This window comes from Rhea pennata, chromosome 5 (genome assembly GCF_028389875.1).
Source record: "Rhea pennata isolate bPtePen1 chromosome 5, bPtePen1.pri, whole genome shotgun sequence".
In the NCBI taxonomy this organism is placed as follows: domain Eukaryota; kingdom Metazoa; phylum Chordata; class Aves; order Rheiformes; family Rheidae; genus Rhea; species Rhea pennata.
The window spans coordinates 54,452,248-54,470,146 of NC_084667.1; the positions used below are offsets into that span (position 1 = coordinate 54,452,248).

The 17,899-nt window shown below is 43.4% G+C and overlaps 1 protein-coding gene across 7 annotated transcripts in view; it reads right to left on the reverse strand.

The window, feature by feature from the left end:
- Positions 1 to 17,899, reverse strand: part of SYNE3 (spectrin repeat containing nuclear envelope family member 3) — a 77,085-nt gene that overhangs the window by 51,699 nt on the left and 7,487 nt on the right. For 4 of the 7 annotated variants that reach the window (XM_062576237.1, XM_062576239.1, XM_062576238.1 and 1 more), the window contains exons 1-2: positions 14,033 to 14,083; positions 7,776 to 7,852 (exon numbers count right to left, since the gene is read on the reverse strand). The exons of 1 other annotated variant lie outside the window; for it this stretch is intronic. In XM_062576237.1, coding sequence (XP_062432221.1) covers positions 7,776 to 7,787 — 12 coding nt within the window. In that variant the 5' untranslated portion in view covers positions 7,788 to 7,852; positions 14,033 to 14,083. Of the gene's footprint in view, positions 1 to 2,602; positions 2,637 to 7,775; positions 7,853 to 14,032; positions 14,086 to 17,899 lie in introns of those variants that run through there. 2 more of the 7 variants (XM_062576242.1, XM_062576243.1) reach the window with 2 other exon arrangements.

The window sequence follows — 17,899 nt, forward strand, 5'->3', positions numbered from 1 at the left end:
TAATAGGATTAATATGGGATTGTGGAAAAATCAGCATTTTTTTTTGTACCAAACAAGAAGATTTGTTTATATATATATATATATATATAAAAATAATCACCACAAGAGCTAAAGCCCTGAAATGTTCTCAAAAACATATACCAGGGTAAGTAAAGCTACACCTAAACAGCCAGCCATTCAAACATAATTTAAAGTAATATTTGCACTAAGCTGATAATACCAAGCTTTATATTGCAAAATGGTACTGGTTTGTGTTCAAACAAACTAACTCTGGGGGAAACATGAACTGCCTATGTCCCAAACACAATAAATTATTGGAACTGGCAGCAACCTTATCCCCAAGCTCTTTTTTTCCACAGAAAGCAAGCAGACCACTGCAAACCAGAAACTTCATCTAAATTAGTTTTGAATGGTTGAGAGCATTTCTGGAATTGAATAAAATAAAGTGCTTTCCCATGACTCATTTCTGCCTGAACTTTTGCAGTTTCCGTATCTTTGTCACCCACCCACTGCGTGTACTCGCTAGGCACTGTGGGTCAATAACCAAGAAGGCATCTGCTTTCAATTGCGAAGACCACTCCTACCAGCCGTTGCAGTTGGAGCATATTTTCGACTCTGTAAAGAGCACCTCAAAAACTTAAGTGCTGCGTGTAACCAGGATCCTACAGCAACATGATGAAACAGACTCTTTTTAGTAGTCTTTTTAGCATGCTTGAAGGCTGAAGTCCTATAGTTTATAAACCTAAAGGTGATTTGAACCTACTCCTACTGAAGTTACTCGTAGTTTTGTCTCTGATTAAAGTGGCAGGACTCAGCCTTAAGCCGTGTTTGTCAGCAGTCCACTTCCAGTGAGAATGATCAGGGAGTTATTTAAAGCTGGGCTCACAGATAATTACTGCGCTCAGCAGTAAGAGTAAAGCCGATGCTTATTCATCTCACTCTTACATCATCCAATTTTAATCACCTTTTAGAAATAGAATGTTAGAATAAACCAAGGCCCCCCTTCTCCCCCCTGTGGACATCTGAGAAGATTAGGAGGCTCAGATCTATTTAGATTCCAACGTGAGCTCAATTCCTACTTCCTCTTGCCAACCTTGAAAGCCCCATTCCGACTCCCGCAGGATGCATCTCGGGAGCTGCCAGCGCTCAGAGAGCTAAGGCAGAGGCACCATCAGAGCAATGGTGATTTACATCAGCTGAGGATCTGCTGAGCATCTGATTTACATCAGACTCACACTGACACCTGGGACAAACACATTTGCTGAGTAACATGTCAGAGGTCTAATGATACTGAAGCATTTAGAGTAAGTAAAAGGAGTAAAGATAGTATACACTTTTATAAAGCAAGTAGTAAACAATTCTTCCATTGGGAGTAGTATGTATTTACATCATGGCAAACACTTAGCTTTGATCTCAAAAAAATACCCATCTTTTTCCTCAGTAATCTCCAAGAAAAACATTAAAGTCTTCAGAATAAAAATGTGTCCATTTTTTAAAGGATACCACAAACACTTGTTATATTTTAAAGACATTTCATGTCACAAATTTTCCAGCACTCTTTCTACTTTGAATTAATAGTTCAGAGCTTAGCAGGCACCTAGCTAAAGGTTGGATCAGAAAACAGGTAAAGCAAGTTATCACCTTTCTGGATAAAAATGCAACAGGCTCTGTGGTAGGGCACTACTGCCAAACTGCAGCACAACAAAGCCTGCAATGATCAGATGTTTACTGCAAAGTGCTCAATATGCACAACGCGAGAAACAAAGCTACGTGCAAATTATACTCCCTATTTAAAAATAAATTTGCATTTCTTTAGTCTCTTTTTAACTTCCTGTGTACACCTAGATCATGCTTCTATAGTGGTATATGGGATTTTAAAACCACACTACTTAACAAACTCTAGGGAAACAATCCCAGCAGTCCCAGTTCAGTGAGCATTTTGGAGCTGTAAAAACCAGTATCATGTCTTGAGCTTTAGCAACCCTCCCGGACCCCAAAAGACACTCCGTATTACCTTCCCTGGCTGCCCCTTATCTCTAACCCTCTGCCTTGCAGTCAGTGGTGAGTACCATAGCAGGGATATTTTCAGGGCTTCTTCCCCGTCTTACATCAGGGAGACAACCCCCAGCCTGGTTCCATGCAACAATACATTCTGCTGCTCAAAACCAAGTTTATCAGGCCTCAGTTCATCAGAGAGCGTCCATGTCCTCAGGCCCTCCCAACCTAAACATGCTTGCTGCCACTGCCCTGCGGCACTTCCACCAAGCAGCAGATGACACATGGGGCTTCTCCAGAGACAAGCACGCGAACTGGCTGATCTTCATGCACGTCAGGAGCAGCCAGCCGGGTGCTGCCGGGTGCTCAACCATTGCCCTCCCCCAGAAAAGCAATTATTTCTATCTCCTCATTTATAATTCAGCTCCATGAGATTTAGAGGAAACAAAATGCTTCTAGCTCCCTAGCAAATTTCATTGACAGTAGAGTTCAAAAAGTTATTAGTAGCAAAAAAAAAGAGAGACAAACAGAGGCACACAGCATGGCCACGACAACCTCATTTCATTTCATTAAGGAACCAAATCAGCAAATCCTGCAGAAACCTTACCAAGATCTGGGGGATTCCGGAAAAAAGAGACCGGTAAAAGTCTGTGGCGATTTCATCAATGCTGCCCCGTGGGACCCACGGGCACAGTCCGAGCCGCCTGTGCTGGGCGGCGTTACGCCGCTCGGCGCGGCTCGCGCTAGTCCGGCGGGAGGAGAAACCGACGGGTTCCTTCTCTGTCGTGTCAGACGTAGAACAGGATTTCCTCTCTGCCTCCTGCCGCAGGGTAGGGGCAAGAGAGAGGAAGGCAATCGCAAGAGCAGTCAGACTGGAGGGAAAAAACCCAACAACAACAGCAAAAAACCACCAGCGTGGCATGCTGCCTCTGTTTGGAAGGTGAGTAAGATTTAAATAGCAGTAATCCCCAGAAACTAAATAGAGTTCAGGTCATGAAATAACAAGCTGGTTAATTCCTGTAAGGATTAATGCTTGAAATTATTATGCCCGGCAGATGTTTGCTGAACAGGAATTAGTCCAGAATACTCAGCCTGAAAAGCAGCAAAAAGCAAAAGTGCAGCTACATTTCACAGCTGAGATTTTCAGAAATTGCTGGCTCCAACTTTAACACAAATATAACTTTCCTTGTGTCCAATCTATCTACCACTTTTTTTTTAAGCTCTCAGCTCCCTAGCAAGAGATTTCCTTCCTAGACTGACACACTAATCTAGATTCTGCTCTCAATTATAACTGTGCAATGGGAAGAACAGCTTAGCTAATATTTTCAAGCAATGCTAGTGTTGGCACAATTTGGCTGAAAGATATGCACTTTTTAGACATTAGCCGTCTCTCATGATTGAGTGCATGATGATTTCACTGCTTCCCAACTCTCTGAAACTACTGGAAAATATAAAGCAGCATTTTCCCTCAACTAATGATTCCTCTGGGGGCTCTTGCTGCTAGACTTGCAATGAAGTGGTTTTATCTACCAACCCACTGCCATCTACATCATCTTAATAGTGTAAATCTAGTTAATATACTCCAGGGCCAAACCAGATCCCACTTGCACTCCAGCTAGTATAAATCCACAATTAGCTCACAGGGCCAAAAACATCCCCTCCAGTTTCACAGTTTCTCTGTATCACAATTTGTACTACACTAAGCGGTATTTCTAGGATTACAGTAAATGTAAGTAGGAAAGGTGAAGAAATCACAGTGAAAGGAAGTGGGAAAAAAGGTGAAAATTCTCATTTCAGACTAGGGGTCAATAGGCGTGAACAGGGATCAAACTTTGACAATCTCCATCCATTTTGGTGATGGAAACAGACAACACAGGAAGGCAACGTGAAGAAAAGCTGAAGAGAGACGGGATTAAAATTCTAAGTGAAAGAAGAGGAAAGGGACAGAAACTGTGCTTCAGGCTAACCCAGTGGAGCTGCTAATATAGCATATTTACTGAAGACCAGTAGTCCAAGCTATGTTGTGACACCCACTTGCAATAGTGATCCCAACACAGCCAACAGAGCACAGAGATTTGCCAATTACGGTAAAAACAATCAGGGGACAGAAATAGAGGAATATCTTAGGAGTTAGCAACACTGTCAGTGCACTCCAAGGAGGTAGCTGATCTACCCGCTGTTTTGGAAAGGTCTTGTTAGCCTTTTGCTGACTTGCATGATCCCTAGAAATCCTAAGAACATCTCAAAACACTTCCGTCTGCAGACTGAAATACGTGATGCCTGGAGAAACGTGAAGAGTAGGTCAGTTTATCTGAAAGTTATTGGGATTGTGTTGCTGTTTGAGAGGCAGGACTTAAAACGCCTGTAAGTGAACCTCTTCACATGCTTTTTCCCTACCCTCCTTCTGCTGTGTTAAATCCCATAGCTACTATAAATTTACCATAACCTTGTAAAAACTTAACTAATACTACAAATACTAAGGAAGCAAAACATGTATGGTTAAAATCAGCAATATACAATCACTTCTAAGCGCAGTAAGCAGCAGTCTCTTTGGATGACTTACCTAGAAAGCAATGGGGCCTAGCAGCTACCCTGGTGTGCATAGACAGCCACAACCCAGAATGAGCAATGAAAGAATCAAAAACCAGTCATAAATCTGGCAATTCCCCATAAAACTTTCAGAAAGTTGGTATCAAAACATAATACTTTTAAAATATATAAATCCCAAATCACCACATTGAGCACAATTCCCTTCCAATCTAATCTGATTTTAAATTTTGTCTATATTTTAAAAAAGAAACTGTAGTTTCAGCAAAACACAGAATGCTCCCACAGCACCTGACCTGCCTTTCCCTCCCATACGAAGGATGCTATGTTCAGGTTCAGTGAGGGATGGAGTAGTATTTTTCCTACCCCTTAGACCCACCATCATTACTTTTGTGTTAGAAATATGTATTGAAACAGCATTCTTCGTAGTCAGATAACTCTATGTTCAAATACGGATTCAACTACATCTCCAAGGAAAATAGTTGGATGATCTTACATTAGCTAACAGTCCATCTTAGATTAGCTGACTGTCTACGCGCATTGCAAGGGAAACACATTTCTGCAGACCTAGTGCAGCCAATTGTGTTAAAGGATACGTTGGCCCACTGATTAACCTACTCAAATGATACTCTGGACAGACTGGCCTCATTACGCAGTAGTCATCTGCAACCTTGAACAGGCAGTGGTGTACCAGGAGCAAGTCCCATAACTGTTTAGGAGACAGAAGTTGTCCTTGTCCCACCAGTATGGTCACAAGAATTATGAAGTGCTGTCAGAGCTCTAACAAAGAGCCACAAAACCTCAGAAGGATGAAACAGAGCAGCAGAGTAACTGTATAAACGGTTTCTTCCAAGAACAAAAACATGGCTGTGTTATGTATCTTTCTACTCCACAGAGTCCCAGCTACGAACCAGCACTCCTCCATGCTGCAGGTGGCACGTGCAGGGCAACGATGGCATCTCCACCTCGTAGAGGTTACTACACGAGCAGAAGAGAAGATGGATGCAGACAGAGGGGGAAACACACAAAAGCAACAAGGCAGTATCAGTCAGCACGAAAAGCCACAGCCAGAACAGCAGCAGGCTAACCACTGTCAAATTTCCACAGACTCTGCAGCAAAAGAGTTTTGAGGCATTTGAGAGATTGTAATAGCATGGATCTGGGAATGGTGACATGTGAGGACAAGAATGAGGGAAAAAGTGTGAAAGTTCAGTGTTCAGGTGAAAATCAATCAATTATTAGTGAAGACTGGCACCGCAGGCTGGCCAGAAATAGAAGGTAGTCTCTCACGAACCAGATGCGGATGTATGGGAATCAAAATTTCCATCTTATGGAGAAGTTTGTATCTCTAAGTATATTTTCATTCTGAACTGGAGCAATGTTAATAGGTAAGAGCTCTCCACATAGCTGACACTCTCTAAAGAGCCTGCTGTGAAAGGACTTTTCTGAAAAGGAACACCCATACCAAACATTCAAGTTGTTGTCCTACGTACTGGGCTTAGAGTCACTGTGGCAGGACTGGCAAAGACAGGTGCCAAGTTCTAAGTCTCCTTCTGTACAATTTCACTCTGTGCAAAGAATGAATCATTAGGCAGAGCAGGGATGCAAACCCTAGTGTCTCACCTCCAAGCTGAGCACCTGAAAGGTCAGGCTAAGTCAGTCATTATGCTACAATAAAAGCAGTATTCTGAATTTATCTCTTGGCAAGAAAAAAAAAACATTAAAAAATGTCTAAGTTGATTTGGACAAAACTGAAAAAAAGAGGGTCAGCTGTTGGCTTTATTGCTTAACTGAAAAATCATCTATCTGCCAATTAAGGTGTACAGCTGTTAGTGGCAGTTGCACAAACACCATGGTGATGGACAACATGGGAAGGGACACTGTACAAAATACAATTATAAAGTGGAGCACTGAAGCAGCCTCCACACTGGCAGGGTTTTAGGAAAAATAAAAGGAGGGCTGTGACATTTAAAGCATTGGGATTAAAAGTGTTCATGTATTTATTTACAAAAATGGCTTTTAAAACACCTTCAGCTCTTTCATTAGATAGCAAATGCTACTGCACTCTGCAGCCTTGCTGACAGCCCTGCTCCATAATTAGGATTCTCACAACAAGCAATAGCTAGACAAGCAAACAAGCTTCTAAAAGAAGCATTGGAAGAAGAGCTGATTTTGCAAACAGACAGAAGACAGTTTTACACCTCATCCATGGCATCAGAGAAGGTACGAGGTGTTTGCAGGTGAAATGAATGCGGGCAGCAAACTGTGGTCCGATGAAGAGGTGACAAAAGCTGGCCATACCGGGGGCAGGCAGGAATGGTGCAGATGTGACAGCACGGCACAAGCCAGTGTGCAGGCAGCCTGCCAGGCTACGCCAGCGATGGGCTCCTCCTGCCCTGCCTCCCTGCAATAGCTCTTCTTGATACTTTACCCTCATTCTCTTTCTACATTGTTCTTCATCTCCTTAATCATTAACTTAACATTTCCAGGCTGATACATAAGCTTTTTTTAGGGCAGGAAATTATCATTTTAAGTTCTTCACAACAGGGCCATTTTTATGATAAGAACCTTCAGTACTGGGCCAAGAGTTTTGCTGCAGTGGCACTGCCTTCCAACTGCAGTTCTGCAAAGCAGAAACAGTTGTCCCTGGAGCCAGGTTTTAAAAGTCAAAAAATCTGGGTAAAGCGATTAAAATCACTTTAAAAAAATTAACCAGGGGAACAAAGACACAAGGGATAGGGGAGAAATTCTACAACAGAGGAATTTGAAGCCTTTATGCTAAAAAAACAAATCAAAACAAAACAAAAAATACCAACAACAAAAAAAACACTTTAAGGTTGGCGATGTGTTCTGTAGACTAGTGTCTCCATACCAGCAGTATGCACTCATTGATAGAACAACTAATTCAGTCTTTAGGCCTATAATCTGAGAATATAAAGGCAAATCCCAGGTTTAGGTGAAGCCGATGGCAATACTGTCATAAAGCCAATACTTCTCCCACGACTCCTACTGACTTACAAGACAAAGTAACAAGAACATTTTTCCTTGGGTGCTCTCTTTAGCTGGAGATCTAAATAAAGATGAAAGCTTCTCTGCTTTTTACCGAGCTAGCATTATTTACATGCATTATTACATACTTTACACACAAAACCCGTGCTGAGCCCGCTGTGTTTCACCAGTAGAGCTATACAACTTTCTTGCCAACTTGCATAAAGAACGTCACCTATACTTACCAACCATGTCATCTGCCATTCATATAACCACTACTGCATTCCCACAAGGAGTCAAAAGCAGTCAAGCAGTGAGACTTCTGCATTAAGAAAAAAAATCAATCATTTAAGTTAAAGAAAATGTATTGCTTGAAGAAGAACTGTCAGCACTAAAGATTGGCTTATTTACTCATATAATCTTCAAGGCATGGGCAAATTTCCTCACGTGGCCCTGCCTTTCCATCTAAGTGACTTGAAACCATAGCAGGTACATCAGTGACTGTATACTTCCCATTCTCAGCTTCCTTGACCTTTTTCAGGCTATACTGACTACAAGGTACAAAGTCTGGACAGAGACAAGCTATTACATCTCTTAAACTATTCCTCACTTAGGCATAACACATGTTTTCCCTATAGAATTGCCTCATTAAAACAGTAAAATGATAAAACCATGCAATAGTTTAAATCAGTTATCACTGTTACGCAAGGCTAAGAGAAAATATAGCCAAAAATAATCCTTACATCCTTTTTTTCCTCCCACAATTTCATTTCTTCTTGTTGTTTTATCAGTCTAGCTGAGTAAGTGCGTGCAATAGTCTCATAGGGTAAAAACTCTAATCTCGCTGGTTCTTAAGTAAATCTGAATACCCAGATCCAGTATGGGCTGTTTACTCTGTTCTGCCCATGACACCCTCAGCCTAGTGACTCACAGCACAGGTGCCGCACACAATGAGTGTCCCCTGTGAGGGGAGATGTCAGTATCCTGGATCACACGTGGAGATACTGTTGCCCTAAGTAGGGCCTCTGACTACAAGTGCCAGACTCAAAGATCCATTAAGCACCCAAAATCATTGGTGACATTTTAAATCTTTGACTACGCACACTCATGCAACATCATGCAGGAAACCTGTGGCCCAGAACCCAGCTCTTCTGAATCACAGTTTAACACATTAGGAGAAGTATGGCCATGTACTCAACCACATCTAACTCACACGTTGTTCAGGAGGCATGAAAAAGAAAGCCTTGATGAGCATGCTTTTTGCTCAGCAAAACTATGTGAACACTTCAGGAGAATTCCAGCCTGGATCAAATCAGTACTCACAGGTACAGTTGCTCTCGAAAATCAAGTATTTTCGAGATGTTTTGAAGAACATCTCTCACTACATCAAAGATAATTTCCTGAATCTTCTGTTATTTAGTCCCACAAGATGACATTCAATGAGATTACAAGGTGCTATTACTCTTCGGTAGAGGAAAGAACATGTCTTGGGGAGGAAGCCTGCAATATGGTCTGCTGGTTGGACTTCTCTTGCTGTTCCCAACCCTGTCAATGAATTTCTGTGTCACCTGGGCAAGCAACACAACATCACATGCCTTAGTTTGTTCAGTTACCCTACAGATTTAGTAATACTCACCTACTGCTCAAGGGAGCCCAGAGGCTTTTGTGGGTCTAATTGCCTTCCTACTAAAGCCAGTGGATACTTTTTATTGTTAGCCACAGGGGGAACAGCATGTGGCCTTAAATAAAATACTTCTAGGATTCACTCATGATAGGCACTATGTGACTAACTCCCCAACTATATGACTAACTCCCGCAGGACAAGTATCTCACATGGGCCTTGCATTTATCATGTGCTCCCAAGTATTACTGAACAGACTTTCTGCATAGCACAACTGTAACAAGTTACTTCACGTTTTTAATACCATTACACAAATCAACCATGAACAAAACAAAATAAGCAATCCATAGCTTGATATCTGAATTCCAGGTAAATTATAATCTCACGGTTGTCCTTAAATCTTGTTATCTCATTTACTTTATTCCAGTATGTTATTTCACGCTACATTATCTGTTCAGTGAGATCCAAAAGCTGATTGCCACTTAATCCTCAGCCTAAAGTCAAAGCAGAAATTCCCTTGAAATCCCATGATATGAAGGACTTCATATCATGCCCATGTGTTCTGTTTAACTGTAATATCGAAGAGATACTAGCAGCGACAGAGACATAAAACGTCCATTCTGCTAAAGGAAGTAGGCTAGTCAGCAAGAATCCCAGGGGAAACAAACAAGCCCACACCTCCTCTAAAATCACTGCATTTTTTCCAGGTAATTCATTAAGCTGTGCACTCAGAACAGGCTGTCAAAGGTTGCTTATTAACCCAACATATGCTAAGTGTCAATGAGAATGCTCTTCTCTATCAAAGAGATTTAGCATCTTTATCTTGACATTGAGGTGGGGCTATTTAAGATAGCAGCTATGAAATACCCAGAACTCAAAACTCCATGAGTCATTTTTGTTGTAATACAGGCAATATCATCCTGTGATTCAATCATTAGCAATGTAGGCACATAATCTGACAAGCAATGGTTTCCTTCACTTTAAGTCCACGAAACAGGGAAGCCAAGAACAAGGCCTAACAGACTGTGTGCTTACTGCGTGCCCTGGCTTCATCCAGCTGCAATTAAGCATCTTCCAGAGTCATCAACTCTTGTAGAAGGCAATGACTTACTTAGAGCTTCATCTCTGGAGAAGAGTGATTATGTAAGGATCTTCACTTTCATTTAAAAAGACCTTTCTTTGTAGCTCTTTCAGAAAGAAATGCATATGCCCTAAATATTCAAGCACTAGAGAGCAAAAAAAGAACAGTAAATTTTCAAATAAAAGAGAATTACATTTCAGCTGATGTTGAAAATACTGCAGTTGGTCATGTCAGAATTTTAATAAGAAAATTCTACCTTTTTAGGTACATACGGTAATATCAGATACAGGTAATGCAATCACCTTTCAGTCCAAAACTTCTATGAAATTCAGGGATGTCTAGTATGAGGTCTACCACTAACGAGGCCATGAACACCTGCTCTCTATTTTTAGATCTCACAGAATTGTAGTCAAATCAAGCCTGACAAAACAGAAACACTACTGACCATCAGTGAATATCACCGTAAGAGAGGTGTTCCCTGAGGACCTATGCCAAGATAATAAAACATTCCAAAGCCGACACTCCGCAGACCTGTAGAGCAGGGCAGATGGAGGCTTTAGGCCAGACTCACAGAGGTATTTAGGAACCTGGCTTTTACTCCTGTGGATCTCAGGTGACTAAATACCTTTGCCTTCCTGTTTTTGTGCCAAATAAGGAACTCCTTTGCCAATCACACCCACTGTCAACATCCCTGGAGCTCAAGAATATTTCCTGTTACCACATGGCTTCTTCCTTTTAGATGATCAAATCACTAGATTTCAAGCCGAGCTCATGATCCTTAAGTGGACATGTATGATGCAGTTTTAAGGGAACTCTTTCTAAGGATGCCATTGCACCTGCAAGAACCTCAGTGTATTCAGTGTACCTCACTGTACTGTATCTACCTCAGAGCAAATTTCCAGGACAGGTCATAGCCTCTTACAGCAGACAGGGCCTAACAGTTAGAAAAGCCAATATTGTGTCACTGCTACAAACGATCCAGGATTTGCCCTGTCAGCCAGATCAAGGAATGTATCATTCTGAGTTAAGATGAATAACGATCAGTTTTGCCTCATTTCCTATGGGAATTATGCTTATCACCTTCAGTAAGTTTTGAAACTGTTGGCTAATTGTTGACAAAATAAATTACAGCTAAAGAAGCTATTGAGATCACAGTCCTTCTTGTACTTGATGTGCTGGTGCAAACGTGTGCCTGGCAGAGCAAAGACAGGAGGAGCTGTGCCCTGGGGATGCAGCCATGTGAAAACAAAGAGCTTTGTGACTAGCACAACTCAGGAAATCAGATTTCCTACAGAACTGTGCCTCTTGGTTGATTAAATGTTTACACTGAACTATATTAAGATTTTCTGTTTCCATGTTCAAAATGCAATGTATCAAATCAGTCACGTGTCCTCCTCAAAACTTTCAGGGAGATGTCAATTCAGAGGAATTTACCCAGAAAATCCTTCTCCTTTTTTTCCATATGGAAGCAGTCACATCTGAAAGTATCATTCAGTCATTGGATTAAAAAGCCATCGGAGAAAACTGACAAATATCTAACCCTAGACTTACATTTTCCTGTTGCTCTATTTTTACAAAACTTATAAGAACTTAATTCCCCTTATATCACATTTGGTTTAAACTGGGAAAGTGAAACAAACTATTATTTAAGGAACAGATACCAAGGTGCATGTGCATACACGTATTAAGAGATAGCAAAGACCTCGTTTTCAACAGAAACTGTGTGGTTCTGATGAAGGCCAGTTATCTTTTATGATGCTTTGAAGGTTTGGAGCATCACCCCAGGCAGTGGTGTTGCACTTTAAAGTCGTGCAGGTGCAACTACTGCTCTTAGGACCTAGGACCGATGATCCACAAGTGTACAGAGAGGTGCTGAGGATTATTCAGGAGTCACAGAGAACTGAACATGGGGCACAGGAAAATGGCTTACACCACAGGAAGAGTAGAGATCCTTTTCACTAAAGGACAGCGCATGAAGGCCACACGAAGGAAATGCACAAAAAAAAAAGAAGGGACTTGAAAGTGTGGTAAAAGCCTTGGCCGGGGTATTAGGGAAAGGGGGAGAACTGAAACAAATGACTGAAGAGGTGGAATTAACAGAAGGGATAAAAGTAAGAGAGCCAAGCACTGCAGTAACTCCTCCTGAAAGGCAGCAAATTCTGTCTCTGCTGGGAATCTGAGAGGACTCAAAGTGCGATCCATGAAGAACAAGAAAACAGCACGGGGCATGGAGCAAAGCTGTTTTTACTGACAGCCCATCTTTGCCAGACTGTGCTTCCTGACAGCTAGCTCGCAGGGAACAATGCGAGTTCCAGTGACTCACTAAAAAAAAGTTTCCCTCTTGTAGAAATAAAAGTCGCAATGGGGCTGCAGTGAGTTACATTTCCTTGAGATGCAGCTGGCTCACACGCTCGGCAGCCACAGAGACTGTGCCAAGCTGGCGTGCATTTCAGCTACGCACAGTTCCGAGACGCTAAAAAAAAAAAAGGAAAACATTTGAAAAGCAACCAATCAGCTTTTAAAGTTTTGTGGCATTTTTTAAATTTCTTCTCTAGAAAACAACGACTGTGTGCAAAGGTTTTCAAATAGCATGCAGAATGCCAAGGGCTTAAAGCAACAACAAGAAGTAGCAGCAAAGAGCTAGCAAGAGTAGCTTAATGATACTATTTTTCATTAATGCTATAAGATGACAAGGCTTACATTTAAGGCAAAGAAGACAACATATCCTGCCTTAAGGAACCTGCAAAAGAAAGCACAGTCTCACAACCCTGATTCATGCATAAAATGATTAATTTTTAAAAATCATTCATGCAGATTTCAGTGTCATCACCTATTTGAGTGCAAGCTATCTGCAAGAATAAGGACCTTCTGGACAAGGACCTAAACGAATGCAGCTCATAAAAATAAGCATTTGGAAATAGAAGAGAGAGCGGAAATTAGTGTATGAGAAAATAGCGCCTTACTACATATTGCAGTGTGGCTGTTTATATATGGAAGTTGAGCAGATTCTAGGAAATGACCGTTAATGACTCTCTTGCAGAAAACCAGGGAACCCTTCAAACTTGTTTGGAAAAAACAAGGGAGACAAGGTCAGACCTGCTGAAGGGGAATCACAGCTGAGCTGGGTTAATGGATTTGAAGGGGAGAGAGGCCAGAACGGAGAAGAGAAACAAGGATCTTGCAAACCGCGTTAGACTTCTGGCAGTGCGGACCAAGACCGAAAGAAAACCGACAATAAAGATGAGCAATCAGATTTGGCAAGAGCCCGACATCTGGGAAAGAAAAGTTGCAGAATGCTGCTGTACACTTCTACCAGGCTGCTACTCATTCAGAGATGCGGGTTTTTTTTTTGTTTGTTTTTTTGTTTTTTTTTTTGTTTTTTTTTTTTTGTTTGTTTTTTTTTTTTTTTGTTTTTTAAAAAAAAAAAAAAAGACCCGAGGTGCGAGCTGTCACCCGTTTAGCTCACCCTGCTTAGGGCGCGATGTTGTTACTAGAGGCGCTGTGCTCACCGGATCGCTGCCCCCACGCAGGGGCTCGCGCCGCGTGGGGGGCCCTCCGCGAGGGGCAGCCGTGCTGCCCGCCCCCGCGTTGCACGCACCGCCGCACCCCGAGCCCTCCCGCGCGACCGCGGCCGCGGCGCCCACGGGGCTCCGCTCCCGCCGCGGCCCCGCCGGCTCCGAGCCCAGCAACAGGCGGCCGCGCCGCGCCGCCGGGCGCGCTGTCACCGACCCCCCCCCCCCCGCCGCCGCCGGGCCCCGCTACTCCCCCTCCTCCGGGCCGCGGGCAGCGCCCCCACTCACCGCCGCGCCGCGCCGGGCCCGCTCCCGCGGCAGGGACGGGGCCGCGCCGCTCCTCCCCCGGGCCGCTCGCTCGGCCGCCCGCCCGCCCACGGCGCGGCCGCCCGGCCCCGGCGCGCTGGGGGCTGCGCGCAGGGCGCGGCGCGGCGTTATGTAACGGCGCCGCGGCCCCGCCGCGAGGGGAACCCCGGCGGGCGGGCGGGCGGGCGGCCGGGGCGCCGTGCGCGGGTCCCGCCGCCGCCGCGGGGTGGGCTCCCCGCGCTCGTCGCCCTAGCGCGGCGGGGCGACCTCGGCGTGCGGGGACGCCGCGGGTGCGGCAAACCGCGCCGCTTGCCCCGGCGGAAGGGGAAGGCAGGCGGCGGCACTCGGGAACGGGGGGCCCTGCCCCGAGACGCCCTCCGCGACACCCTAGAAATCGGAAGAGGGGGTTAAAAATAAAAGGAGCTTAGCCGTCCCTTCCCCCACACTCGTCTTTAAGCACGTAGGCTTTACATTTTTAAGCTTAAAAATTAAGCATTTCTTTTAAGCTCTACCGCTTCTAGCTCGAGCTAAAAAAGCTAAAGCTAGAGCTAAAGAAAAAGCTGAAGTTCTTAGAGGATCATGTTTTGGGCCTCAGAGCTATGAGAATCACCAACCACTGGGAGACCGGTGACAAAAACAAGAACATCCTTTACACGTGCAGGCAGCCCCAAGCGTTCACACCAGCGTAGCATACGGGCAAGTTCTTAAGCAAGGCCGCCTTCCTTCCGAGCGCCCAGAGAACAGCCCCGCGGGCTGCCCTTCACCAGCTGAACGCAGATGAAACAATCCCAGGCCTTTGCAGTCAGTACCTACAGAAAGCCCTGTAGACCCACGGACTGCTACAACAAGCAAAACTTTCTGAAGCAAAACCTAGGAACCAAAAACTCTTTCTACGCTGTCATGATACTATGCAAGTTTGAGTCAGATGATTCTTTCCTGTGTAACCTATCCAAGCAAAAAATCTTAATACGTATTTCAAATTACTCTGGAAAATTAGTTAGAAACAATATGAAAAGCACGGCTTTGTAGCCAACCACAGCATAGGCTTTTTAATCAGACAACCCAGAGCGTCACGAGCATCTAGTAGCTGACCAGAGTACGACCATCTGTAATCACATAAAAGCAGTGTGAAGGAGGAAAGAATGAGCAGCATCTTCATATTTGAACAATAATATAATAGGAACTGGATGAACACGTGACACTCAATATTTCCTAAGGGCCACAAATGCACTCTATGGGCAATCTTGCATTACTGCCCTCTGCTGCTGAGAGTTTGGAGGGTTCACCCGCACAACAGGAGCAGAAAAACTGACCGTTTGTGATGAAGTTCTTGAGCCCCACGCAGCATTAATGTGGCCAGCACCCTCAAGATACATAGCTCCAAAGTGAAAAGAGGGCGAGCTCTGGCAGTAAGTCAGAGGCAGGGGACACCGAGCCTCGGTGTAGCCCCTCTCCTCTAATGCAGGACGGAGCAGGGCGTTATCCGGCCCTATTAGCTACGGTCGCCTTTGCAGGCTCACCTCTGCCCGCAGTCAGGCGTTCAGATCATCGGCCATCCCCATGCCAGCACAGCCTTTCCAGGAATAGCTCGGTATTTAAATTGCTCCCAAGCCATCAGAATTGTCCTCCCTCATCCGTAAGGAAAAAGTAGATGGAAACACCAGTTTAATAGTGAGGCCTGTACTTCTATGGCTGGCTCTGAATACCCATGACAGGTCCTGTAGTGACATGATTTGGAGTTGCTATGACCTTTTATATCATCACTGAGAGGAGATCTGAATACTGTAAGCTCTCAACGTTTGCAGATGAGCTTGTTATCAAACTTGGGAAGTCTGAGTTATTTGCTAACGTTTTGATGGACTATTTACTTGTAGTAAAGTTTAGGTCATTGTGTCAATGCAACTGCTCTTGCTCCTTAGTAAATGTGAAGTTGGTTATCTCTTAATGAACTTTGGAATAGCCAGAGGAACTGGATACAGTTAAAAAGGTTTAGACTACATGAGATTATGTTGAGGGTAAGTAAATGATACAGAACTGAAATAAGATCTTACCTGCTTATTTGGGTAGGTTATCACAGTGAGCAGCCTTCACAGCACTGATTTATTTATAAAGCCACCACCTAAAAATGACCTTTTTTTCTTTTTTTAATCAAAAAAAATCAGCCCCTTGACTTCAGAAAGCATGCTTGTATTGAACAATGCACCATTATAGATTAAAAAGAAAAAAAAAGGAAAAAAAAAAGTTTGCAACTTTGGCTCTTCTACATCTCTCCCAGCATGGAGGCTGTCATGGCTCTAGTTAGATTTTGCTACTTCATACAACTTTGTACATGCCGAGTTATAAAGACCAATATATTCAGACAAGTAGTATGTATTAAGCAGATGAGTGCTCAGTACATTATCCAAACAATATAAAGCTGCCCATATACCACACCTAAGCAACACAGAGTGACTGAAATCAGAATGGAAGGGTGGAGAGCTTCTGTTCAGAAAAGAGCAGCAGCTCTCTCTTGGAAGAAAGGAATATATATATATATTTAGAATCAGTTTGCTCAGCCTCTAAAGAAAACCTTAACTGTAAATACAGCATTTTCAGATGTTTCCTGTGATGGGCAGAATGCCCAAGAGACTGGGTGGAACGTGCCGAATAACATTACTGATAGGCAGAAGTAACAATAGCGTTGGCATGGTTTACTCCACAGGAGGAACTGCACAACGCTTTTATGACAGTTGAGAAGCGCTTATAAAGCTGCAGGCAACTGCTCTCTCATTAGTATAACACACCCATTTATCCACACTCACTAACTGATGACAAACAAGTATTACAAGATATTAAGATGTTTCCCTTTATGTTTGCTTGCATACAGCAATGCAAAATTATATTCACATAATGAGTCATTTGGCAGTCTTTGGAGTAGGAAGAACAGTTTTTACTGGGAGAGAACATCTGGGCACAGCATACCAATGACATGTCTTTGGCATGAGAGATTGCAACATCGGGGCATCTCAGATTTTTCTTTTATAGCTACTAGAAGGTGCACATTGCTGGACAGAAAACCTCAGTAGGTGTCAGCAGGAGTTGGTACAGAACACTTTCCTCAGTGAATGAGGAATGAAAAGCCATAACCTTTAGCTGCTAGTGTCAGTATCACTGGGGCAAGGACCTCATCTGTAAAACTAGCTCATTTTTTAATTCTGTATTCACACAGAGATAACAGAGACTTAAGTAGGCATTTCACATTCTTCCTTCTGCATGGTTTGAAGTTTGCCTTTTGTCTGATTAGGCTCCTCATCCTGGGCACAGACTTAATATCTCTGCATGAAGTGGGACCTCATGATACAGCATCAGTTCTGTCACTCCTGTCCCAAATAGCCCCACTGTTAAGCACATACTATTCAGAGTTTAACTCATGAGAAGACTTGGACAGTTGCATCAAATTAACAGTTCTTAACCGAGCACCTTTTACCCACATATCCTTCTGAGAAAAGGAACTTTGATCATGTAGAATATCAAAGTCTGGATTTAGTACTCCTGATACCACTCCTAGAACGGGAATATGCAACTAAGAACAAAGGAAACTTGTTAGCAGTTTTCTGCTAGGGCCAGAGCACTGCTAAAGAAACCTCAGATCTCTATAGCTTCTGTAATTGATAGAAGAAAGCCTAACACAGTAAAAAAGAATAAGGGAAGAAGCTTAGCAGATAAAGTCCACTGAAGTCAAGGGAGGAAGATAGTATAAGTCAGCTGATGCACCACCTCAATTATTTGTTTTCAAGCAAAACAGACTGCATCATATGTTCTAGACATTTCAGGATTCTTCAGATGAAGAGCACTTGCTTAAACCACACC